The sequence below is a fragment of the Ursus americanus genome, chromosome 32 (genome assembly GCF_024610735.1).
Source record: "Ursus americanus isolate L20-20 chromosome 32, mUrsAme1.1.p, whole genome shotgun sequence".
In the NCBI taxonomy this organism is placed as follows: Eukaryota; Metazoa; Chordata; class Mammalia; order Carnivora; family Ursidae; genus Ursus; species Ursus americanus.
Window position 1 is genome coordinate 10,188,476 of NC_142158.1, and position 27,596 is coordinate 10,216,071.

The following is a 27,596-nucleotide window of genomic DNA, read 5'->3' on the forward strand; positions in this document are numbered from 1 at the left end:
CACATACCAATTAGTATAATGAATGCTTCCTTTAGATAAACCATTACTTTAAACTTATTACATATAATTTGTTAGCTTGAACTAGTTTGCAATGCAACAGTCTGGGCTTTTCTCCCTGGTTTTTAAAACTGTGATATACTGTAAAATGTATTTTTTAACGTCTTGGGGACTTCTGGCTGACAGCATTATTTTGTTATTACCGTGTTTATTGTTGTCAGTGGGTTGCTGAAACAAATGCTCGGTTGGGCACCTCCCATGTCCGTCATCAGAGGTCAGTAGTACCTCAGCTTGGGTCAACTCAAGAGGACATTACATGCTAATTCTTGGCAATCCCAGCCTTTTACCCAGTCTCCCTAAATTTCCATGCTCCTGAAGTGGCAAAAGGATGTTGTCCAATAAAAATCAACTGGTATAACCACCATACTCCTATCATGTGTTGTTACATTAACCCATGGAATGATTTGTCATAGGATCTTGACTTTACTGTAGGAGAGAAAACCAAGGATGTTTTTCAGGAGCCATGGTATTTTGTCAGAAGCACCTAGATGGTCGCTTTATTATGTTCGTTTGAAATGTGTGTTCTGAACTGATGGATTTGTCTGACAACTTTATTGATATTTCAAGTTGAATAATCATTTTTTGTGTGAGTGTTTGGTTCTTCAGAGGTTTTGCCATTTAAAAAGTTACACTTTTCTGATCAGTGATTCACCAAAGGGTTTATGGTGATATCAGGCTTGGTGTAAACCAGTTTATAAATGTGCTCTTCTAACAGATTTATTTATACTTTAGCACGTATCCCCTGAGGACTTCATAGTTATGTAGTGAAACATTTTCATTGTGGCAGTAACTTACAGACCAACACTTATTATATATATATTTATATGTGAATAAGCCACGTAAACAAAGGCAGTAACTTTTAAAAGTATCTAATTTTAAATGTCTATCCAATATAATGATGAGCTCGAATAAACTGAGAAAAATAGGATAAAGTGGGGGAAATGGCTACATTTGTGTTTATCCATCCTTAGAGCCAAAATTTGAAAAATAACTCCCTAAGTGACTACTTATCATCCCAGTCCTTTATTTTAATAATTAGAAATACTAACAAATAATGACATTACTAATTAAAATATCAATTTTGGCAAGCCTTTACTTATTTCTCTATTAAAACGACTTCCTGAAAATATCACAGGAAGTTAATGAATCGCTTGTTAATTAAATTTGAACTTTTCTCCTCTAGTATTCAAATGAAAAAACTGAAATATGATATATTCAAATTGCTTTATACTAAATTGAACATTAATGGTTACATAAATATAATATATGGTAATGTTACACATGAATGTGATAAGAATCTATAACATTCATAATGGAATTTGCTAATTTTGAATATTGGCTTCGTTTTATTCCTGAAAATTCAAGTGCTGAAATAATGTTTTACCAGCATTTTCTAATTAGCCAAGTGTAACTTTCCATGAAAAATTTAAACATTCTCATCCAACTAACAAATCAATCTATCTTTTCTTGTCTTGTTTTGTTAGCCTCTTAGCAAATACCCTGCTGTGATAAATGACATCTCGTTCTGGTTGCCCTCTGAGAATTATACAGAAAACGATTTCTATGATTTAGTACGAACAATTGGAGGAGACCTGGTGGAAAAAGTTGATCTGATAGACAAGTTTGAACATCCAAAGTAAGTAAAAACACTTTCTGACTTTATCCTTTTTTTTTTTTTTTGGTCCCTATGTGACAAATGGTGTATGAAAATATATAATAAAATTTTGCTGAAACTCAATGCATGTGAGACAGAATGTCTCCAGAATTTATAGTGAATATATAGTGTATCAGAAAAGACTTTTATATCAGTCCTTTCTGAAAATCTTTCTAAAATACAATTTTAATCTTTCCTGCCTTAGTAAAGTAAATATGTGAAACAGAATGTTTTAAAGATCTTGGAGTTTTTTAGTATTGTTTTTAGAAGTGATTTCTTACCATATCACATCCCAGGAACAGAGGAGATGTGGCAGAAACAGGGGTTTGTGGGGAAAAAGCTGTTTTGTCAGTCTCTCAGTGAATATTTATTAAGCACTTGCCACATGCCAAAAGCTGTAGTGGATCCTAGGATGAAGTTTAGTAACTTAATCAGGATCCATCTCAGTGTTGGCCTGTTCTCCCTGGTGTGTGTGTCTGTGTCTCTGTGTGTGTGTGTGCGTGCTGTAGTCTTACACTAATCAGATTTGACTCTACTTTGGTTTCAGAAAAGTTTTCTTGAGTTATATCGTTAAGGATTTGTTCTGATCCGTTGTTCTGTTCTGTTTCATTCTTTGGGAATTCCACTTCTGCATGAGTAGGCTCTCCTTTATCTGACTTCTCTACCTATTGCTTTCTCTCTAATGTTTTAAAACTTTGTTTCCACTTCACTTTGACTGCTTTTCTCATTGCTACCTTCTCTGTCCCTTACTGTTTTCTGCAGTCTCTTCTTCCTTGCTCACATTCCATTTCCACCTTCGATGACTGTGTTTTTCCCCCTTTTTTGAGTTCTGCAAGCTCACATTTCATTTCCTCCTGTTCTCTTGCCTTCTACTCTCTGAATTATTTCTGCTTTGTAGTTTTACTTCATAGAGGAATTGCTTCATTTGGCTTTAAAAACTTATTGCAGGATATTTGCCCAGCAATTTCTTACGATCCAGCGGCAGCATTTTCTTTCTATGACTTCTTTGTAAATAAGTATTTCTTTCATCTTCCTAGTTTCTTTCCCCAGTTATTAAATTGATGTACTTATGGTATGCATATGATTTGCCTTTTTGTTACTTGTATTTGAATGGCATTGGATTTTCTGAACCAGCTATGTGTACAAAGTCAAGGTGTGAGGTTGGGGGTTGACATGGCAGGGAGGGGCTAGGGTGATCATTCAGGCTAGTTGTTTTCACCACTCTAAGGCTTTCATCCTCTCCAGTGCCAAGAAATAACTCTTTCTTCGGATACGGCTCATTCATCTCATTGACCCCTTGTATAGTTCTGCTTCCCACCCCAAATCTTCTCTTCTTACAAACAAAAGATTGGCCTTTGTTTACTTCAGTTTCAATACTTATTGGTGATAAAGATTTTGAACTTTAGTTTATAACCCTCAGCTCTGAGAAATGTGTCTTTGCTGATATTTTCTGAGAAATGCCAATGTGTGTGTTTCTTTCCTTCACATCTTCTCATTGGCTTCTACTTGCTTTCAGCTGCTTTTGGCAGCCTTTAAATATGTTTTGGAGTTGGCAGATGATATCTGCCCCCTAACTTTACAGGAAACAGTATATATGGAGCAGCCTGGGTTTTTGACACGATGGAATACCCGTTCAGCCCTGGACTCTTCTGTGAGAGGGAAATTTCCAGGAATTTGCATGTTGTTAGTGAAGTTCCAGTTACTTCCTTTTGAAGAAGAGGGAAAGTGTAGAACTAAGACTGACTGTTCAATATTAGCTGAGATACCAAAAGGACATGACTTGTTATTTTTTCCCCATTGTTGTTTAATATGTAGAAAACCCATGGCAATCAAAGATTCACAATCCATTCGTAATTTTCTACTTCCTCAAGCTTTTGCCTTCGGCCGTTGCCTAAGCCCTACCTCTGCCTCTCATATCATCAGTGTCCAAAGTTAGAGGAGTAGCCCTTTCTGGTTGGAGATGAACAGATCTTAAACGTTAAAGAGAGATGTTATGGCCTGGATGTGGGAGTAACTGTGGTTTGGGGGTGGGGTAGATATTGGGTATTTCTGACTTGGGGGTGATTTGCAGTGGTGAGAGTCAATGCTGAATGGGCATGCTAATCGGAGAAATGGCTGTGAGAGTGAAGTAGTGTCGGGGTCCTTTGACCATGGACAGACTAGGCAGACAGACACTCCATTTTTAAAAAATCGCTGGACTCTATAGGAGTGCTCTATTGATGCAGGTCTATACACACAACCACAACTAGCTTAGGAAAGGAGGATTTGTCTAGTTGCTTCTAGAGGAGACAGTACTTTTGATTGGAAGTTTGAAAACAACCAACCAACCAAAAAAATACTTTTTATTGGCACTGATCTTACCACTTTTTAAATAAATGTTAAACAGATATTTAAGGCCAGTTACTCTGGGGCTATGCCAAAGGATAAGCCTGCCCCGAGTGTGCACCAATTTTGATGAGGGGCTTGGTGGTTGCAGTAAGGTTCCTGTGGCAGAAGTTGCTAATTATCTCTCAATGTCCAATCCCCCATTTAAAAAATAACGTAACCTCGATTTTTTATCTAAGCAGCTTGCCAGCCAACTAAAAGTCTACACTTCTGAGCCTCCAGTATAACTAGGTGTATCTCTGTGGCCAAGTCTAGCTAATGATTTATAAGTAGAAGCGTTCAGGTATTTCCAAAAGTTTCCCTGAAAAGTTGGGTTGAGGCAGCCCTTTTTCCTTCCTGCTACTTGGATATGAACGTAATGACTGGTACTCTGGCAACCATTTTGGACCATGGTGTGACCTTGGCAGTGGAAGTTGTGTCGAGTACAGCCTGGGTCTCTGGCACTGGAGTGTCAGTTCAGCCCCGGACTTTTATGTGAGAGACACGTATCTTGTTGAAGCCACTGTTTTTTTTAGACCTTTGTTACTGGCAACCAAAGGTAAACTTTGCTCTCATAGCCCTGAGGAAAAGGACAGACTTGCGGCAAAGGATACTTACTTTATTTAGTAATATTGGCTCACTGAGTAAAGATGCTCAGGAAATATATAGGGCAGGAGGGTGGCAAACTGTTTCTGTTGAGGGCCAGATAGTAAATAGTTTTGACCTTGTGGGCCATAGGGTCTCTGCAATATCTGTGCCCCCCCTCTGCTATTGCAAAAGCAGCCATAGACAAAATGAAACCAAACAAACAGGGCTGTGTTCCAGTAAAGCCTTAATTAAAAAAACGGGTGGTGGGCTAGATTTGGCCCATAGTTTTCTGACCCCTGACATACAGGACGGAGCCACGTATAATTTTTTATCTGACCCCTGCTCACATATTCTAAAATCTTCCTCTTAGAGGTCTTTTCTTTGGGCACCCTGAACCCTCCCGTTCTCCTCCCATTAAGAATTCCTGACTTGGGTGATGGCAAGCGAAGGGTCACCTGACCTTGTACTCATCCCTGCATATCTGGAGCTCAGGACTTACTTTATTTTCTAAACACATAAATTAAATATTGCTAGGCAGTCCAAAGAGCTCTGACCCTTTCTTTGCCTAACATCAAGAACTGAGAAATGCTAGAAGTGAGTGAATGACTCTCTGAAATGAACAAGTAGTTGAACAAATCGATTTGTGTGGGTTTTTTTTTTTTTTAACAAATTAGGTGTCATTTTGTGAACAAGAGCAGATCCCAAGATGTTTCAGGTAGACATAAACTGCTGAGTAAGAACCTAATTTCATAATGTTAGACAAATGAGCAAATTTTTTCTGGGTTACAGATAACAGTTTGTGCCCTGGAGGGTTACAGGTAACAGCTGTTCAGGTTAGAAGAAAATGATTTTTTGTTCTAGTCCGTCATTTAGAACTTTCTCCCAGAGCATCTTTGCCACTTAATCTATAGGCCACTTAATGTGCAGAAGCATTCTTATAGTTCCAAATTGCACGTAACAAAAAACGGAGTAGTGATGACTTCTGGAGAGGAGAGCCGCGGTCCCCGGATGTGCTTTGATGCCTTTGCAGTATCATACTATATGCGTGTACTGAGTCGTGAGAAGACTTAAGAAAATAAATGATGCATGTCAACATACAAACCTGGATATCTGTTGTTCGACGCATTTTTGAGTACACTGGTCATTTTAGTGTCTATGTCCGTGTATCTGAAGGAATTGTGGGGTACAGTGTTTATTTTCTCCTATAACACAACTACTTCAAATATTTCCTAGCCTGGGGTAGGAGAGAGAGCAAAGAGGAGCAGAAAGAAACTTAACCATTGTCTTCAGCCATGAGCACCTCATGTGGGGATGCCACCAATTATTTGTGAGCTGCGGAAATGGACTATAAAGTGGGCTCGGACGGGACAGATTTGGGTTGAGCTCAAGGTAGAGGTTTTTGGAGGTTAGAATTGGGGGATTTAAAAGACTTACTTGACTGGACTACAAGAAAGGGGTGGTGGGGGAAATGCCCAGGTTCCGCAGCAGATGCTGCCTGGCCGTGTCCCCAAAGCAGTGCTTCTCACAGACCTCCCCCTTGTTCCTGGGGCTGCTTCTCACTTCGCACCCTGATCAGACAGTCATGGACACGCTTTCCTGGATCTGTGAACCCATAGTCGGGGTCTAGTTGGGGCCGGGATGCTAGAGGTAAGCATCCTGAGCCGTGGGCACCAAAGGCGAGTCCCAGCTCTGTTCAGCCCTCCTTGATCCAACTAATGGTTCTGTTCTTCATGAGTGACCACTTGCGGCTGGAACGAATTTGGTGTAGGTCGGTGTACTGGAGCGCTTGTCAGCATTTTTTAACAGCATGCGGAAGAGGGACTTCACCAAGAGAGGCACTTTCTCAGTGTGGCTGGCCCCGCTTTGCAGTGGGTGGCCACGGCGTGGCGGCAGGAGCCCCTGTGGATGAGGCAGTTCGGGTGATTTCTCCTTCCTTCTTCCCTTCCTCTCGTCTTTCCCTCCCTTCTGTCTCTTCTTTTGTTGCATTTGATTTTGCTTTGTCAAATTGCATCCAATAAAAACATAAAAGTTTAAAAACAGAAAGGTAGAGATTCACCCATCATCTCAACACCCTAACACCACAATTCTTAGTATTGTTACATTTTCCCTGTCTCGACTTTTTCCATATGTATGCATCAAATGACATTTGGTGCTTGAATCATACCTGCTTAGTATTGCCAACCTTCTGGTCTAGAGTGGGCTTCTTCGGCCCCTGCACTACTGGTATTTGGGGCCAGATAATTCTTTGTTGGAGGGGCTGTTCTGTGCACCGTAAAATGTGGGCAGTATCCTGGCCTCTGCTCACATCCAGTCTTACCCTCTTCCAGCACGTTATGATGAACAAAAACGCCTCCCAACATTGCCCATTACCCCCGGTCGGGCAAAATTGCCCCCAGTTGAGAACCACCGGGGTATCATTTAGTGGAGAATTTCTTATTTCTTCTGAAAAATATTATTTCTTAAAACCATGCTTTACTTTTCTGACCAGCAGGGAAAAGGGACAGAAGGACCTCCCAAGAGGGAGCTGTTCCAGTAGGGGTTCTCGTGGTTCCGAGAACACACTTGATGAAACATCGGAAAAGCTGGGCTTCCGCAGGTAGGCTTCAGGAAGAGCAGGAGCTAAGGCAGGGTCTGACCTTTCTGTTTCTGTTGTTCCTTCTGGGGTCTGTCTACCAATTTCTGCTTTTCTGTCGCATTTCATTTCCTCACGCTCACTCTGGCTCTCCCCTGCTTTCCACGACATAGCTTGTGCTCTCTCTGTATCTTGCGAACTTCAGAATACCCTGTGCAGCCCCCGAGTCTAAATGACCCTTAGCTGTCAGTGCTCAGCGCCAGTTGCTAGCGCTTTGCCCAATCCTGACACTCTCAACAAAGGATCTCACTGGACCCAGATTTTCTGGCCAAGTCGGAGGTCACTGACCGCCTGGCGGACAGGCTCTGCTCCAGGCACGTGCCTTCCCTCACTCTAATTAGCCGCATGAATCAGATGGACAGGCCTCTGGCCTTGTCTTATAAGTCAGTAGGTTTACTGTCTATACAGCTCTTTCTTCGTTTTCTCGTTAGCCCGAACTCAGTAGCTTCTGACTGAGGCGCTGCTGTTTTCAGACTTCCTTGAGCTTCCTGCAGAGAGGAATGTCGTGAGAACGTTAACCAATCACTTCTCGAGTTCCTGTGTTATAGGAGGCATCGGGCTCATTGGGACCACAGGGATATCAAGGCAAGATCCCAGTTTTTATGGGGCCAGATAATGCAGGAAAAGTGAACTAGCAATAATAAGTAGAAGGCGATAATAAGGTGGGTTAGGCCTAGTAAGTGGCCTGCACAGTTTCTTGCACATAACTAATGCCCCGTAAACCTTCACTGACGGAGGGGCCATGTCTGGGGCTACAGATTCGGAGCAAAGCGGCCATTGGTCTGGGCAGATTTCCCAGGAGACAAGAGAGCCAAGTCTGCCTGTCTGCTACCTCGTGAATGAGGTGTACACAGCCTTGATTCTAATTAATGTCAGTAAGTGCCCTAGAGTAGAAACCTTCAGTTCCAGTAAAAAGAATTCTGGGTTACTCTGGGTTGTCGTGTTCTTTTGTTGCAGGGGGAGATTCACTCAGGGTGGCCACTTTAAGACAAACAGGATTTATTTAAGGAGACAGCGGAATCAGCACAGGAAACCTATTTGGAACCCAGGCAGGTCTAAGGGCTAGAGATCTTTTGCACCTGGGTGCCTCTGGCTCTATCCCTCTGCTTGCTCCTCTTAGCCAGGGACCACTCATAAAACAACTCAGCCCCACTTTCCAGAACAAGGAGCCACAGTCTGAACATTTACAACCAGAAGAGTTCATGGGACATTTTTTCAGAACAAGCCCCCAAGTACTGACCTCCTTCCCTCATCCCCCACCAGTCTGCTTCTCGTATAGAGCTCTATGTAACTGCTCCTAATGTTGGCTCATTCATATCTCGTGTTCCTTTTGCATTTAAACTTTTCTAGGCTATTCCATTAGATGGAAACTCTGTAGGGCGCTATGGCAGAGTCTCTCACCTCCATCTTCCCACAATGTTTATATTGGTGGAAGGAGGCTGGCTCCCTGCGTGACGCTTGGTGGATGGCTCATTGATCCTTCTTCATTCCTTAGAGGAGCTTTTGTTAAATGGCTGGAAGTATTTTATGACATAAGAAGTAGAGGCAATGTAGGCCAGTGGAAAGAGCTCAGAACTCAGAGTCAAAGGCCATCAGCGGAGTTTGGCCCTTCACATCTTAGATGTCTCATAAAGGGACTCTCTGGCCTTAGTTTCTCATCTGCCAACCCAGGGTGCTAACAGCATCCTGAAATGGCAGCTGCAAAAATTAGACGAGCCTGTATACGTGAGATGCTTTAAAAACAGCACAGAGTTGTTGTTGTTTTGTTTTTAAATAGCTATCAAAGTAAAAACCAGTAACTTTCACAGTCAACCCATCTTGCTTATTAAAGAATAACCTCAGCACAGCCAGGAGTCTTGGATTTGGCAGCCAAATACATATGACTAGGAAGTACTGGTAATCACGGGAAGCAAAGTGGGACTTCATATAGAACTTTCGTTCTGAAATATGATACATATTCTTCCTGCGACTTAAGGAGTACATTTTTAATCATAAAAAAATAAAAATACTTTGTAAAGTGGCCTAGATGCTGGTTAGCAGAGCTGTGTCATCAATATGGCTTTTCTTTGGGTGGTGTGTGGGGAAAATGCCACGGCCAATGTGGCAGGTGGGATGCCATTTCTGGTTTTTAAGTCACTCCCTGGTCTTATTTCTTGTGACAGAGCCAAAGAAGTGCAGTTATCTGAACTTAAAGCGTGGCCAGCAATGAAAAGCCAGCGACAGCTAATCTTGAGAGAGCTTGTCAGAAGTTGTGTCCCCTTGAAATTGACAGCATGCAGTACCAGGGAGCTGGCTCGGGGCGGCCAGACTGCTTTAGAACACTTCTGGCTTCTTTCCCTTTCTTTGCTTTTATTGCAATGCTGGTGGCGTGAGTCTAAGAACTTTTATTGTTGTGGTTCAGACAGCCCAGAAAGCAATTCTAAGAACACTATTTTTAGCCTGGATATTTGTTTTTCCCTACCTTCCTCCCTTTACCTCCTTCCCCAAAGCCTTCTTTCTAAAGCAGCCCAGGAGGGGTGCATTCTCTCACGGTCACATAGCAGCCCTGTTTGCCACCAGCGTTAGACAAATTAAAACACAATTAGTTCAGTCCCCGAACACCTTGTTCTGCCTTGTCCCCCAGCACTTCACCATTTGCTGAAGGATTCTTTGGGATTACCTTCAGCACTGACCTGGCAGGGCCCTGGGAGCAGCATCTTGGCACAGAACAGAGGAGGAGCAGAGAGACCGCTTGGTGACAGCCAGGCAAGGAGTGAGGCCAGGTGCTTAACGAGCTGGATCTTCAGTGATCTGCGGTGTGCGTGCACACCTTCGTGAAAATTAACCATGAAGCCGCTCTTCCCTCTTTAACTTTCAATTAGTGTTTTTCAGGGAATTCTGTGGATATTATCCTCACTTGGCATCCCGTCCACCTATTTGCAGCATGGAGATTGAATGCCCTCTTTCCAAGATGCGAGGCAGAAGTAACCCACGTCCCTTGACGTTTCCCTGTCCCACCCCCAACAGTACCAGTCAGATTAAAGCGAGTTAAAATGCACACCAAGGACAACCTGTGAGGGGACTCTAAGTCACAGAATTGCTGGCAGAAATGCGATGGAGAGGGGCAGCCCCACCCCTTCATTTTGGGCAAGTATGAATCATGCTCTAAATCATTTTGGATCTTTAAATCTGTTATCCCAGGTCACGACGTCACTTCTTTCAACTACCTACCACCCAAATGCGATGCCCAGAGGTACAGTGGGAGCCTGCCTCCCCCTCCCACCCGCACCGTCCATACTGGGTCAGTGACCTTGTCCTTCACACCCCACAGAGGCTTGACCTTGAATGTACCACGACCCTCACAGTTAATGATGATGTCTTAGTAACCAAGAGATTTATGAATCCAAATACAGCCCGACACTGTACAGCCTCAGAATCGTACATAGGATAACCAAACAGTTATCCTGATGATAGATCTTGGAGTTGAGTCTCTAAAGATGAAATTTGTAAGAAAGTTCCTGAGACCTGTTTGGATTTCTGAGCAGCAGAGGCGGACTCAGCAAACTTGCCGATCCCTCTGGCTCCAGCACCGCCCAAGCTAGGGCTACGATGCGCAGTGCGCGGGCTGGGGCGGTGCCCTGTGGCAGCCCAAGCAGCCGTTGGGCTAGTTACTTTCCTTCACTTGGTCATAACTGAGGTTAAGCTGTTGATGTACAAAAGCAGGCAGGGACCTCTAGGCATGAGAGGTCAGCTCCAGGGGAAGGGACCAGTGGTGTACACAGATGGCCCAAATGGCACCCAGGATTTAGGGCGTCTTTTCTTTCTGGGGACATCTGGGAGGGCAAGCCCGGTGCAACCGGGTGGCAGAGCCAACGAGCAGTCCCAGAGAAGCCGGGCTTGGGGGCCGCAGTCTGCTTGGGAGCGCCACTGCTTAGCTGCCACCCTCCTTGTCAGATCTAGAGTACGGATGTGGGGTTGGGGGAAGGGAGTGGTTAAGTTAGAAAATCCAGGCGACCAGCAGGATCTTCAGTTTGGTTTCTTTGTTGGTTTGTTTTGTTTAGTTTTAATAGCCTATAGCTCCACTGGGGAGATCTACTTATTCAAGTGTTGTTTAGAGCCAGAGAAAGTATGACTATGACCAGAATTTAATCAGGTGTCTAATGAGGACAGAACAAGGTAGAATATTCCGGAAGATTTACATGAAGAAAAGGATACCTCAAGGCAGTGTAGTGCAAGTCAGGGTGTCCCGTTCCAGTGGGGCTGCTGTGGCAGAGAGAGGGCTGGTCAGATGCTTAAGAAATGAGTTGAGGAACTTATATTCATATCTCCCCAGCATGTCATCACCACCTGCTCATGGAGACCTCAGCCTCCTTCAGAGTTCCCCTCAAGTATTTCTGGAGGTCTCCAAGGATGTCCCACATGTGCTTACAAACAAACTTCCCCTGAACATGCCTGTGACTCATGGGGGCCCCTGGTTTCCTCCTGGATGTTGCCAGCCTTGCTGCTGCCCCAGCCGGCACACCCGTGAGACTTTGGGGAGTCTTCATGGTGTCCTGTGCTATTTCAGGTTTGGGCAGAGCTGGGCCTTCCCTTGCTGGTGTCACACCTGTCACCGGGGACCCAGGCTGCTCAACTCTGAGCCCCATCTGCCTTCCTACCCTGCAGAGCCCCTCCCCCAAGGCCTCCCCCTCCAGGTAAACCCCTGTGAATAAAGGCTGTGGATTCCAGCGGGGATTCTAGTGCAGACCTGACTCCATCTCCGTTCAGACCAGAATCTTTTTCTTGGAAGCACAGTTTGGAAATGAGAACAAATCAACAAAATGCCAGTCAGCCTCTCCTCTTTTGTGAACAGAACTATTTTGCAAGATGTCTTATTTAATATTTCTCAGAGGAGAAAAAATCCCCCATAAAAGTTTTTAGATTCTGTGTTTGACAGGTCCGGCTACTTTTCTTAGCCTCCACTTCCTCCTGAAAGAAAATGAAGATAGTAAGATGAGAAGAGAGGAAACCAGCAGTGAAAATTAAGCAGGTGAAATATTGGTACAAGAGATGACAGCTGTGGTCTAGACATATTCACAGGATTTTACTGGAATCATCGCTTAGCTTATCCCAGCATTTACTAACTGTGGTAATCTCTCCTAGCTGGTCGTCTGTCTGGCAGCACACATAGTGTCAGCAATTCTAGCACGTTCTGTTTTGGCAGTTGCCATGTTGCATTGTGTTTATACAGTTTCTACCACTGCACTCTGAGCTACTGCCAGCACGGGGTCTTTAACTTTCTACTCTATTTGAGGTATAAGACATAGCAACTACTCAATAAACAATGATGGATGAATGACAGAAAGAAAGAAAATCCAGCAAGAACATACTGACATCATGTTTTCTCCAGCTGTAACTGACATCCCTTTCTTTGTAAACCACAAGAGACCCCATTTGGTAACATTTTCCAGATGGGTGACCAGAACCCTTTACTATCACTCATGATGGTTTCTTACTGGCTGAGGAGAAACAGAGTGGTGGTGGGGGGCGGGGTGAGGACTGCTCCTTAGGAACTGGAATTGGATTCCAGCAAGTTGGATTCTGAGTAAACTGCTGGTTTAAAAATAGCATTTTTGAAGCTAGTGTTCACATAGAGAAAAGGAAGAAAGGAAAAAGGGGAAAAAAGTACTTTGAAGAAGATTGGTTATATCCTATGTAAAATATATTTTAATACTCTGAGCTCCCAGGATCAGAAAAGTGTGGGGTATTGGAAGTATGCAAATTATCCATGATTACCTGGGAAAACCTTTCCTGATGGGAAGAGGGGAAATCACAGGGTTGAGTAGAAATTGAAGGAGTCAAATTATAACGTGCCTGCGTGTATATTTGTTTGCCACAGATGAGGAACAAGGGAAAATTTTGAAGGAAGATAATATGAAAGGAAGAAAAAAGCTATCTGTATAGGGAGGGCAGAGAAACCCTCGCTTTCTTAAACCTGGGCTTTCCAAACCGCCGTGTACCTAATCCATCCCATTTAGAGTCATAGGAGTAGTGGATCCCTGACATGGCTGTCAACATCCTTTTCTAGAAGTAGCTTCTTCCCCCGTGTGCCTTGTTCATAGGACAGCTTCCACACTGGTCCAGTGGGACTCTGTCCCTTGGCCTAAGTGATTGCTCCAGCGGTGGGCACCTCATTAAGCTGGGCCAATAAGGCCTTTTCTCCATAATGTTTGGATGGAAGACCAAAGAGAGCTTAAGCTGTGAGTGACATAACTAGGAAGCATCTCTGGCCACGTTTCCCATGTGGGGAGAATGTGGTGAGCAGAGAGGGAGAAGGAAGCCGCAGAACAGAGATAGGAGATGGAGAGAGAGCTGGTGTGGTTGAGTCCCTGGCTCCATTGTGTTGTGGGGCCCAGCTCACCCCACCCTTCCCATAGTTCAGTGTCCAGTCCTTGCTCAGATTCCTTATTATTTAAGCTGGTTTCACATGGGTTTCCATTATTTGAGATCAAATGAGTTCTAAGACATGTAATTACAGACTTATGGCATTAGAAGAGGGCAGGAAGGAAGAGGGTGACAGACCAACGTCATCACTTCCTTTCCAGAGAACTCTGGAGCACCACAGAGTTGAGGCTGCAGTGGGCCCTTGAGCTCCAGATGTTTCTATTCAGTATGATTTTAAGTGGTTCATTTCCTGTTAGCTAGAGTAGCTGAAACTTAATGTATCTCAAGTTGTGATTCCTTCATTCTAGTGAACATGTATGTGAACACTTACGATGGGTGAGGCACTATGCTATCTATGCTGTTTATGGTCAGGAGATTCAAAAATGACTTTTTAAATGAGCTCTTGTCCTCAAGGACCTCATACTCTAATAGGAAGTCAGTGCACATAGATATTTGCAATTTAATATGAAAAGTGTCTTAGATGAGAGATGGCATCCCCACAATTGCAAAGAAGAGTAACACCTCCCTTTGCCCTAAATGATCAAGAAATGTTTACAGATCTTGGTTTAGCTGACAAATAAGAATTAGCTATGGAATCGGCCAAGAAATTCCAGGCAGAGTAGACCACATGCACAAAGATAGGAAGAGAGAAAGAGATGAAAATAATTTAGTGTGCCCAGCATATAGGAAACATGGCAGAGTGGTGGTGGGAAATGAAGCTGGAGAGTTTGGGACAGACCAGATCTTAAAGGCCTTGCATTTCCTTATACACATGTGGACTTTTCTGGTAAAACATGTGGGGAGTCATTGAGCTAATTCAGCTGTTTTCAAGTTTGTAAGTGATTATCTGTCTTGAGACTGTGTTGGCCACGGGAAAGCTGGAAATAGAGAAAGATGGAGAAGCACATCTGAACAGCTTATCTGAACGCGAGAAGATAAGAGTCTGAGCTGAGACAGTGGCCAGGGCCTTGTGGGAAAAGCTGACCAATGGAAAGGATATTTAGGAGTTAAAATCCACAGGAAAGGTGGAGCCGTCTGAGGGAGCAAGCATGGAGATGAAGGAACAGAATGTAACTGCCGAGTCCGTAGTGGTGTGACCAAGAGGGCGAGGGCTGACCTTGAGTAGGCATTAAGTAGGGGGAGCAGTGCTTTGGTGGAGATTATTTGGTTACTTTGGTCTTCTTGAGTTTTAGGTAGGCTGCCTGGGAATGCCGACCTAAGAGCTCATGAGAGAGAGGCCAGAGTTAGAGTATACAGTTGGCAGTTGGAGCTCCAGTCAGGAATGAGATGCCCAGGGTGTGTCTGGAACAGGAGAAGGGGAAGACAAAGAAAGAATGAACTCCAGGGAAGGCTTAAAGGGATGAAAGAGGGAACGAGTGAGTGAAGGGATTAAGAAGGATGATCCTGGAGGTCCAGGTAGAGGAGCAGAGGCCAGGGGATGAAGGCATGGAAGGTCCGTCTTGCAGGAGCGAGATTAAAGAGTGCAGTCAGGTGACCTGCCGAGACCACATGGATTCGGCGAGTGCGACGCCTTCAGTAGTAAGTTCAAGGATAAGAAATGCTTTGGTGAATCACATTTCTTCTCATTTCCCCTCGGTTGTGCCTTCAGGAATATTTATTCCACAAATGTTAGTAATTAGAGAATACTTGATTTAATGAATATAGAGAGAGGGTTGATGTGTTAGGGAGCAAGCAAAACATCCTAACTGGCACCGCGACCTGCGTCTTCGTGGCTATGTGTTTGGTAATTTTCACTTGGAACAATGTTGTGGGGAAATTTCACGTTTCAGTCGCTTACCTGTTTGTATGTTCATTTAAAGGCTGCATAGGGCAGGTGAAGCATCTCTGTCAGCCCTCTCTGAGAAGCAGGAATTCTACAGGAATGACGCTTAGAGTTTAGCCCCCAGCACTGGGGAGGCCCCCTTAAGACAAGCTTCATTGAATGTACTTCATCGGGGATAACCAGTGTGTTTAACTTAAGAAAGGATATGGCATGCCAATTAAGACCTGAAAATATGAATGGGATTTGGAATTTGAACAATACTTGATCAGCATTCCTTAAAATGGCACGTGGGGGAAGAGGACTCCTTAAGACTGCATATAGTTCACTTTGGTTTTATAAGGCAGGGCAGCCCAGTCACCTGCTCCAAAGGGTGAAGCCACCCCCGGGGACCAGAAGTGCAACACGATACAAAGTACACACAGCTCCTAAAATTAGACTTGACCTCCACTCACCTCTCAAGGCAGAAACAGCCTCCCCAAAATGAGAGAAAGCAAGCTAGGAAAAGAAGGTGTGAGGCACATATCACAAGGAAAACAGAGAGGAGTTGATTTTGATTATATTTAGAATGTTATATTTTTTTTAACCTAGATTGAATCAAGGAATTCCTGTACATTGAACTTCTTCGTTTCAGGATTCCTACTGCCAGAAAATCTATTTAAATATGAATCCCAAATAATGTGATATCACGTCTGATACAGGAATATATCTGGCAATATTAAACAGATCAGATTCTTGGGAAGACTAGCCTGAATAGAAGCTATTCTTAGCATAGTTAAAGTAAAGGAGATCAATACAGATATTCAAGATGGAAAAATCCTAATAGTTAATAGAAAAACCAAAACTCAAGGTCCCTCCAACCTTCAGAGCAGAGCTGTTTCACGTGCTTCTCAGAAAACAAATGTGTCTTAGAGATTTTAGCCAGGGGCCCCTCCACATTTTCATGTCCTTTTTGGGGGCGTCCTTCCTTCCTGCCTTTAAATCACCCACTGTCTTGTGTCCTGTCTGCCCTGCCCCTCAGACAGCTTTGCTCCGCCAGTGGCTGGACCAGGTGGAGATTGAAGTTGCATTCTGGAACATATGACCAGATTTATACATCGTAATTACACCATTTAATTACTTCAAATAAGACTTTTGCTTCGGCTTCCTGCTTAGGGTACCACCAGGAGGATTTTTGTTCTTCTCGCTCATGCTGTAATAGGAAAATGGCGAGGCAGTCACTGTACTCCTAATTGCAAATTTGTTTAATTAAAATTACATTCAGTCGTTCTGACATACTTTCAAGCAACTGTGAAAAATAGCTATTATGATCAGTTGGTAGGCTGCCTTGAGTGGCTAAAAATTTTAGTTAGATGGTGGTTTTAGTTCCTTATCATCAGTAAATATGGAAAATAAAGTTAGAATAAAACAGTAATTTCAAAACTCTGTATTTGTGTATCAGTTGGGCCTTTGCATCATGCTTTTAAAACCAGTTTCCCACCCCAGCCCCCCAAGAAAAATAAAGAGTTTCTGTTGTTAAAATACCCGCTGGGCGTATTCTGTGGAAAAAGAGATCCATACAGTCCATAGTGGATGTGAGGCGAAGATCTCCTCTATTGCACGTTAGCCCTGAACCCAAAGTCTCAGATTCAAGGATGTCTGACAAATCTGTTTTAAATTGGTGTCCATGTAGATGGTGTCCCCATGAAGGGCTTCTCTAAACTTATTTTTCTGTTGGCTTTTTTTTTTAATGAGGTGAAATTCACATGACAAAATTAAACACGTTCGAGTAAGCAATTCAGTGGCATTTAGCGCATTCACAGTATTGTGTAACCACCACATCTGTCTGGTTATCTATACCCAAGACATTTTCATCACCCCAGAGAAACCCCACGCCCGTTATAGGGCCGCTTCCCGTTCCCCACTCCTTCCATTCCCCCAGCCCCTGGCTACCACCAGGCTGCCTTCTGTCCACATCATATAAAACGAACTTGTACGGTGTATGATCTTTTGTGTCTCTCCGGCTTCTTTCACTTAGCATGTTTTTCAGGCTCATCTACTGTTCAGCGTGTAGCGATATTTCATTGCTTTTCATGGCTGAGTAATTTTCCATTGTACATATAAACTACAATTTATCCATTTCTCCCTCAGTGGACATTTGGGTTGTTTGTGTATTTTGGCTACTGTGGATAATGCTGGTATGAACATGTGTGCAGAAGTATTTATTTGAGTCCCTGTTCTTCATTCTTTTGGGAATATACCTAGGGGTAGAGTTGCTGAGTCATTTCGTAATTCTGTTTAACTTTTTGAGGAACCGTCAGACTGTCTTCTATGGTGGATAAATCACTTTACATTCCCACCAGCCATGTACACGGGTTTCAGTTTGCATCCTCTCCAACACTTGTTTCTCCCTCCCTCCCTTCATCCATCCTTCCTTCCATCCTTCCATCCATCCATCCATCCATCCATCCATGCCTCTATCCATGCATCCATCCATCCAGTTTCAATTTATAATTCCTTAACCACTAAATGATCTTTTCATATGTTCGTTGGCCACCTGTAAATCTTTGGAGAAATGTCTGCTCAAGTCCTTTGGCATCTTTTCAATTGGGTCGTTTCTACCCTTTTTTGGGGAGTTCTAAGAGTTCTTTTTATGTTCTGGATACTGGACACTTAATTACGCCAAACTTTTTATTGCCTCTTAACCTCTTGAAAGTTACAAATTATCTCCTTCTTTCTCCTTCCTTCTTAACTTTCTTCCTCTTTCTTTCATACTGAAAATATTAGATTTGGGTATTAGATATAATGGATCTCTAATTTAAGAAAAGAAAGGTATAAGGGAGATCATTTAAATTCCCCATAATTCAACTACCCACAGATAAACACTGTTTTCATTTTTATACGCTTTTCCATTCCTTTTTTTTTAATACGTAGGATAAGCATACATATATATTTAGAGTATTTTGCTTTTTTTGGTGTGCTATTTTTTAATTTTTTTTTTGATGTGGAGAAGGTATATTTATTTACATATAATTATCAGAGCACTTTGTTGTTTTAATGACTAATGAAATAGAATCTTTCCATGAATTTGTTAATCATTTTGAATACCTCGCTTAAACGTTCAAGTGCTTTGTCCACTTTTTCTGTTGGAGTTTTATAAACAATAAAACATCTCAGATCAACATGGTATAAGCTATTTATACACCCAGAATACTAGTCCATTTTCTCTCATGGTTGTTAGGATTTTTTTTTCGGATTGTTATCTGCCGTTTATTATTCTGTGTGGTATGTGGGACCTGGTGATATTTTGCCTTCTTTCGTATTGTCATGTCTGACATTTTTTTCATTGATTCCTTCGGTGTTTTCCATGTAGAAAGTCCTTGTCTGTCCTGTAAAGGATTATATAGATATTTGCTTACATTTTCTCTCTTACGTTGTTTATTATTCAAATTGTATTCCTGGCTCCATCTGGAACTTACAATGGTGTTGTGAGATGAGAGGGTCCCACTTTCATTTTCCTAAACAGCTAACCATCTTTCCTGATACTCTTATGAGATTAATGATTTGCAATAAATGAATCTGTTACCGAAGACATAAAACCAATTGTGTTACTCGGGTTTTTTTAAAAGACACTTAAACACTGGCTTGTATATGAACTGGGTCGTCATCTGTGCCTTGGTTTACATGTATTCCTATTCTTACTAAATGAGTAGCCACATGGCAACCCTTAGTTCCTCTTCTGGAGGCTACATTATAGTTCGAATATCCTGGGAAGCAAAGCCTCAGCGTGCCCTCTGTCCCGCGCAAATGCCTGTCTGTCAGATTGATCAGGTCCCTGAGATTAGGCTGTGGTTTCTGGGGTTCAGTTGACCGTCAGTGGCTACACAATGTAGTTGTTGCCACATTCTGTCTTATTCCATATTATGTTCCGGAAGGAGTAGAATATATCATTGCGCAGGGCTGGGAAGCCTTTGTGGGGCAGTGGCTGTAGCATGGGCTTTGGAGGTTGCCCTGAGTTTAGCTCCTTTCTTTGTCACTTGTTGGCCTGTGGACTTTGAGCAACTCACTTTATCTTTCCAAACCTCAGTTTCTTTATCTTTAAAATGGGTTTAACATTAGGAACTACTTTAAAAGGTTGTTTTGCAGTGCCTGGTGCATAAGTCTACAATAAGTGCTGTTGATGGTGGTGATAATATCCTAGCGGAGAATTCCTTCTGGGAGAAACTAACGGTAATTAAATGTAAGCATTAAATACACTCCAAGAACAGCAAATCATCTAGTTTAAAAAGCTTTGTGCGTTGTATTTAGTGTAGTTAAGCTCATACTCAAAATAAGCATCCAGTTTCTCAACGAAAATTTATTCCAAACAATGAAGTTGTTTTCTCAAGGTCTTAATTGTTTTGGTTATGAAGAGGGAACAAGAAGGTTAAGGATATGACAAGGGAAGGAAAGTATGGGGGCTTAAGATGTAATATATTGGGGGGGGCAGGGTAAGTGCTGTAGGATGTAGCTAGCACATCATTGCTGGTAGACAAGTACAAGAGAGAAAATGAGAAGGATGCCCCATGGTAGGAAATGACAGAATTGGGCTATGCAACCAGCCCATCTGTTCACAGGGCGGGATTTGATGAGACAGACTTCCGTTCTGGACAGGCCCTGCATCTTGGTGTCTCAGGGTTTTGATTCAGGCCTGAAGTCTACACCATAGAGTCTCAGTACCAGAGGGATCCTGCACAAGGCAGACGGCACTTTGTATTCTGATTTGAAATTCAGCGAGCAGTTCATTCGATGATGTAAGTGGATACCAACTAGGTACTGTCGGTATGCATAAAACAAGGGATCGCAATCATTTTTAGGAGATATCACCATTTTGCCATCATCTCTTGGTGTTTTTAAATCTATTTCATGGCAAAATAATTTCCAAAGTACATCAACTACTAGATATCAATTTTTAAATAGCATAGTTATATTAACTTATAAAAAGCAGTTGCATTTCTTTTTGAGTTTTAAAGACATATGACAGGTTTGTTTGGGTGTTTTGCGTGTTTTTGTTTGTTTGTTGTAATCAGCATTTCTGTTTGGAGATGTCTAATGAGCATTCCAAAATTCAAAATCATATGGAATTATACTGGACGTAACTATGAAAGTGGCAGCACTTATATGGAAGACTAAAAGTAAAAATCTCTGGGGTGCTGGGTGGCTCAGTCAGCTAAGCGTCTGACTCTTGGTTTCAGCTCAGGTCATGATCTCAAGGTCGTGAGATTAAACCCTGCATCAGGGTTGTGAGATTGAGCCCCGCATTGGACTCTGCTCTGGGCGTGGAACCCACTTAAAATTAAAAAACAAAAACGAAACAGAGTTGCAGACATTAGTGCACTTCTCCCAAAATATGTCAGTGTGCATATCACTATATCACCTGAATATCTTTACTTCACATGATGAGCGCACTTCAGCATGCCTATCATTAACCACAAAGAAATGTAAATATCTAAACTGTACCATTCTGGGGCACCGGGGTGGCTCAGCCGGTTGAGTGTCCAACTCTTTATCAAGTCATGATCTCAGGGTCGTGAGGTTGAGTCCCTTTGCCTCTCTCTTCCGCCCACCGACTCTCTCTCGAAAAATAATAATAATAATAATTTTAAAAATAATATAAATAAATAAATAGAAGTAAGAATGTCTGTGAACCTCTCCTCTCACCCAATCCAGAGCAGTGGGCCCTGGCAGCCATGTTGTGCAGTGAGGCTTCCTCTCTACACCCTATCCCTAGCCCCCAGTCTCAGCCGATTGGACCCAGACAGACAGAGAGATACTCCACCCACAAGGAGAATTTACAACTGGGGATGACAGGGATTCAGTCATTCTTTTGACAGAAGTATCTTCCACATTGTCTGTTCTTGAGAAACAGAGAGGAAAAGAGTGGCCGTCTACCGGGAAGAGAGCCAAGCAGACATACAGACAGAAGTGGAGACAGGAGGCCAAGATGGAGTCCAGAGGGCAGTCAGGTCCCTTATTCCTGTGCTTTCCTGGGGCCGGAAGGCCTGCCGCTCCCTGGCCGTCTGGCTCCTAAAACAAATCCCCTTCCCTGTGGAGCCAGCAGGACTCAAGGAGTAGATTTCCTTTACTTGCCCCTGGAGTCCAGCAGAGGTGCCCGGGAAGTCCAGCAGTATCCTGTTTCTGTCCCCTGAGAGCCTCTTTGTTAGCCCGAGTGCCTGAGTACCTTCTCTGGCACTCGGGAACTTTGCCACCTGAGTGTCTACTTCAATCTGTGAGTACAGTTTCTGACCCCCTGCGTTGGCACAAGCAGCTCCCATGTCAGAGAGAGCCCAGGGGTGGGCAGAGAGCACCTCCCAAATCAAGAAAAGCTGCTCCAGGCTCCAAATGGCAAGGAGAATTTCATAGAACATATCGATAAGAAGCAAAGCCTCTTTATTAATACTTCCCACAAACACTCTCAGTTAAAGGGAGCTTCAGTCAGGTGTACAAAGAGACAAGTAGACGCACGTAACCATCCATCCCGACGCACAGTGGCACAGGACGCTCCCAAGAGTGTGGCAAACTCAGAGAGGAAGGAGAGGAAGAAGACTCCAGAGCAGAGGGAGGAACATCTGCTGGCCAGGTCAGACTGTTCCTGGTGAGGAGGACTAGGGAGGCTATCAGTGTCCCCATGCTCGATATCTCCCATCCGGTCGGTTGTATCCCATGGTGTCTGAAAACTTTGGTTGAGTGCGGTGCCGAGGGGCTACAGCTCAACACAGTCTTTACTCGCCTGACCTCATTACACCTTCACCACCCGGCTTGACACAGGCGGTGTTGCGGGCTCGCTTTCAGGGAGGCGGTGGAGGTAACGCATCTCACCCAAGGAGACGCAGCCTCTAAGTGGCAGAGCCAGCGTTCGACCTCAGCAGTCTGAGCCCAGGACATGTTCCTACCAAACCACCATATTGCTTCTAGCGTCGGGCTTTGAATTGCTTGCTGGCCTCTTTGGTGTTTTTCTAGAGAACTTGAAGGCTTTCACATTACTTTGCTAGGACTGCCCTAATAGATACCGCAGACTGGGTGGCTTAAATAGCCAAATTTTATTCTCTCACAGTTCTGGAGGCTAGAAGTTCGAGATCAAGGTGTCGGCAGGGCTGATTCCTTCTGAGGCCTCTATCCTTGGCCTGTAGGTGCCACCTTCTCCCTGTGTCCTCGCAGGGTCTTCTGTCTGTGTGTCTGTGGCCTAATCTCCTCTTATAAGGGCACCAGTCAGATTGGGACCCACCCTGTGACTTCATTTTACCTTAATTACCTCCATAAAGACCCTATATCCAAATAAGGCCATATTCTGAGGTACTGGGAGTTAGGAAGTCGGCATACGAATTTGGGAGGACAAGTTCAGCTCGCAACAGCTCCCTATAGGAATTTTATGGAAAGCTCTTGATTTCAGTCCCAGTCTGATATCTACGGTGGGCAGTGAAAACAAGGAGTGCCCTTTGGAGCAGTGACTTCTGCCTGGGGGTGCTGTGCCACGTACAGGGAGATGGTGCTGTCTGGTCGTTCTCCGATGCCGTATTCTAGCACAGGACTGGAAGAGAATCATATGCTTTGCTTTGGGGGGTTACAAGGAAAAGAGCTAGTTCAGGGACTGAGGCTTGCTGCAAGAATGTGCCCCAGGTAAGGGAGACATAAAACCAACCCAGTCTTCCCAGAGCAGACCTCCCTGAGAACTGACCTCTCTCAGGATGGGTACCTCACTAGCTAGCGCCCTTGTCTCATGCCTGTGTTTTGTGTTCTCTGCACAGGGCTAGACCATGATGGTGCCTACTTTGGTGGCTCCTCATGATTCTCTTTCTCTTGGGGCATGTCCAGCTTTCTCAGGAGGGAGGATCTGACTGGTCCATAGAGTCCCTGCCATGATGGCGGGGGTGGGGGGTGCGGAGGCCTGTGTTGGGTAGAGCTCAAACAACTCATTGCTGCATGGCCAACCCCCGTCCTTGGTCCAGTCATCAGAGGCTTGCTGATGGGGCATGTAGCCCCAGCACAGAGACTTACAGGGGCAGCAAGGCCGATAGGCATTCAAGGCCTCCCATCGCAGCACACATAACTGGCAGCCAAGTCCACTGCAAGATAAAATCTACTTCCTAAGAGCATGTGCAATTAGGTCGATTGACATAGGAGAAAGAGGCCTGCATTCTAAGGCCAGCTTCTGTGTTTGGACAGGTCACTTAGCCTCTTTGAACCACTGGTTTCATCATCTAAAAGACTCATGTAATAACCCTGCCTTAAAAGCAGTATTGTAAGTTTAAAATGAGATGAAGTTCTTAAAAGTACATCCAAATATTTTAAAGCAAGGTGATTGAATTTTTCATTTTAACACGTGTTTCTTCAGCCTTCTGTCTGACTACTGATATATTCCCAGTGCCTGTTACTGTACTTTTGTACCTCCCGTCCTGTCGTGGGAGTTATTTCACCAGAAGCCATACTGGTCTCAGTGATTATTTGAAATTTGCATATGAAATGTTATAATGTTTATTCCCTGCACTTAAAGAACTTCTGAAGATTTGCGCTCATTGGGGAATCATGTCAGACATATTCGAAATATTTGGGGGAGTTTTCAGGAATGAGACGTAGCTGCTTCTTTCTTAAGTAAGGTTCCCACTTCAGTGAGCCATTTGCATAAATAGCCTGTGGAGAACCGTGGTTCCTGGGAAAGGCCACATTTTGTGAACTGGGGAATCAGACCTGTCTTCCTCTCTTCTTTAATCAGCGTTTGGCTCTTTCTTTGCAAATGGGTCCATGAGAACAGTGCCAGTGAGGGCATTAGGATGGTACATGGTGTCCTTGGAGCATTTTACTGAGTGGCAGCTAAGGGCCCCTTCGGAACCAGTCTGTAACTCCCCATCAGAGATGTGGCCTGTTTCCCTCCATGGGGGTATCTGCTCCCTGTCTGCTGCTTCAGGTCCTGGGTGGCTGGCTAGTACATGGGGTTCTTTGAAGGGTTACCTGCTTTCCTCCCGGGCTTCAGAGCTCTAGTGCCCAAGGGTCCCATACTTTCCCGAAGATAAACTGTCCCTCTAATCAACTCTCAACTCAAGTGGTGGGTTTCTGAATATTTTTTTTAAATCATGCTCCATTTTGTTAATAATCTGCTTCACTCTAGGACTATAAATGTTGTGTCCTTAAATAATTAACTTTTTTGTAAGGGTGTGCCTTTGAGGTCTCTTTTTCCCATAACCCTCTGTGGGTACTTTTCCTTTTTTTTTTTAAGATTTTTATTTATTTATTTGAGACAGAGAGAGAGCATGAGTGAGTTGAGGGGCAGAGGAAAAGCAGACTCCCTGCTGAGCAGGGAGCCCGATGTGGAACTCAGTCCTGGGGCTCTGGGATCATGACCTGAGCCCCCCGGTGCCCAGTGGGTACTTTTCTTAGGGTGTGTGTGTATGTGCGCATGCCTGTGCTCTCGTGCACCCGTTCTGTATGAGGGACTATATTATGTACTGATACAGTGGGAGGACTGAGGCTCAGAGAGTCTGATTCACTGGCCTGAGCTCACACAGCTATTCGGTACTATTCGGTAGTCATGGCTGGTCTTAAAGGGGACTCAGCGGCTAGGACTCTGCTTCACATGCGGAACAGCCAAATGAAATCCGAGAGTGGGCCATGTCTCCTACTTGGAGCACCAGAATTCTACATTTCCAGGTCAGTGTAACAAACTCAAGGTCTGACCTGCTCACGTAGCTACCACACAGCAGAAGTTTCGTGCAGACGTTGCTAACGGCCCAGGGTTATGACGCAGCCCCCACTGCCCTGCTCCCAGTGCAGGCTGGAGACAGGCCAGCTTCTCCTCCTGTTGGGAGGAGCGCTGTGAGGGGAGTGAACAGCTGTTTTGGAAGCTTGTCCTTATTTTCAAAACACCATTCATTTCCCTTGAGGCTTTTCTTCTTCTCAGCGGTGTGTCATCACAGAACCACAGAGAGGGGAGGTGCACCTGCCGATTCCGTTCAGCAGGCCTCTCGTCCGCGGAACTGTCCATTGTATTTTCCGTGTCCACGGTTCTAAGGACAGCACACTCGCAGCCTGCATTCCCTTGATGCCAAGTGCAGGTAATGAAACTCAGGATTAATTTTAGCCTGGGGAACTCATTCAGAAGATGCTTGCTTATCCAGAATGGTTAGCTGTGAGTTCACTACACGTACCAAGCATGGGTTACCAGGTATCAAAGAGTTCGAGTCCAGAGGCCACCAGGCAACCGTAACAATACAGCTCAAGGACTCCCTTTCTTAGGAAACCTCTCACGATACCCCGTCCTCCAGGGACAGCTGTTCCTATTTGGTGGTCCCTGTACCTACATGTACAGCCATTGAAAAGCCACTAACATTTTATTGTACTTTGTGTTTTCGTGTCTCTCCTGCTAGACTGTAAACTCGAGGGTAGGAATTTTGTCTTATTGATCCATTTTCCTCAGTACTTACCGTAATGATTGGACAATTAGTAAATATTCACGGAATGAATAAAATCTTCTTAGCTGTGGACTTACAGTAGTCCCCACCTACCCACAGGGGGAATGTTCCAGGATTCCCAGGGGATGCCTGAAACCACAAATAGTACTGAATCCTGTATATGCTCTGTTTTTCCTATATGCACACACCTGTGATAAAGCTTAATGTATAAATGAGGCACAGAATGAGATTAACAATAATCAAGTGGAGTAAGTATATACTGTACTGTAATAAAAATTATGTCTTTGTCTCTCAAAACACCTCACTGTACTACTCTTGCCTTGTGATATGGCATGACAAACTGCATACATGACAAGATGAAGTGCGGCGAGTGACTCGGACGCTGTGACATAGTGTTGGGCTACTATTGACATGCTGAGGATACATCAGAAGGAGGACTGTCTGCTTCCAGCCTCGGCTGACCACGGGTAACTGGAACCGTGGAAAGCAAGACTGCAGACAAGGGGCGGGGACGACCATATGCTAATATGCATACGTGTCTACACATGTGGACGTGTGTGTGTGTGTGTGTACGGACTATAACATGTCCACACAGATGCATGTCTACACATATACATATTTTAGACACTGGTAGCTTCTCATTTTCAGGGGACAAGTTCATTACTGCGGAGAACGGTAGATGTGGAACAGTAAAGGCTTAAGCATGAGCTGTGCTGATCCAGGACAGTCCATCTCTACTGCTCTTCGGAATACTCTAAATCCCAGATGTGTCTTTTCTTTTTAAGTCACTTGACCATTGTCTAAGCTTTCTGATTGTCTGGATTAAAGGCTAATGATGGTTTACTCCAAGATAAAACTTACTCCGAAAAAAAAATAAAACTCTTAATTTTAAAACCTTTTGGAATATCTCAAGTTATTCTTTCCCCTTTTAAAACAGTAATTGAGAGTTGATATTCTGGCGTATCCTGTCTCTGCCCTGCGTGGAGAATCTAACCCAGCACCTCAGGAAGAAGAATGGAAGAGGGTTTTTTTTAAATGTCAAAAAATAAAAATAGAACTTCCTCCTGTGCTTCTCACTCCAGCTTCTGTGGCAGACCTTGGATGCCTGCTTTCTAGGATTAGATAAGAAGGTAATTTGCACAGCTGTGAACAGCTCAAAAGAAGGGCAGATTTGAAGCACACCGTGCCCTGTCAGCGCTCACGAGTGGAGTCCAGTGTGCCAGTAGGGCCGGCACAGAAGGATGGGGCCTGTGAGGAAACACACGGGGTGCGACAGACCCTCCGCAGCCCAGTGTTGGCTCTCAGAGATCCCTCTGCGCCCTCCTGACGCTCCAGCGCCACAGCCTCCGAAAACGAATGCACTTGAGTGGGCCTGACCCCACCACGCTCACCATCGCGCCATAAACATGGCCCCATCCCAGAGAGATGGGACTGAAGGAAAGGAAGAGCTTGCTACATGAGATTCAGGAAGAAGCTTGATTGGCAGCTTGTTAAAAAAAATCGTTCTTTTAGATGAAGGAAAGAAATAGTTCCACTCTAAGAAGAACTCTTACCTCCCTTATGATCTGGCTCCACACACGTAACACACACATGCACACAAATTTTCTTCCTGGAAGAGGGAACAAATGTATGTGGGTGAAACAAAGAGCTGAAATAATAATCCAGCTTTGATCAAAACTCCCTGTTATAGTGTTCCCT

The 27,596-nt window shown here is 44.0% G+C and overlaps 1 protein-coding gene across 6 annotated transcripts in view; it reads left to right on the top strand.

The window, feature by feature from the left end:
- FARS2 (phenylalanyl-tRNA synthetase 2, mitochondrial) overlaps positions 1-27,596 on the top strand; it is a 606,910-nt gene that overhangs the window by 388,895 nt on the left and 190,419 nt on the right. For all 6 annotated transcript variants that reach the window (XM_087857913.1, XM_045811628.2, XM_087857912.1 and 3 more), the window contains one exon: positions 1,542-1,693. In XM_087857913.1, coding sequence (XP_087714039.1) covers positions 1,542-1,693 — 152 coding nt within the window. The remainder of the gene's footprint in view (positions 1-1,541; positions 1,694-27,596) is intronic.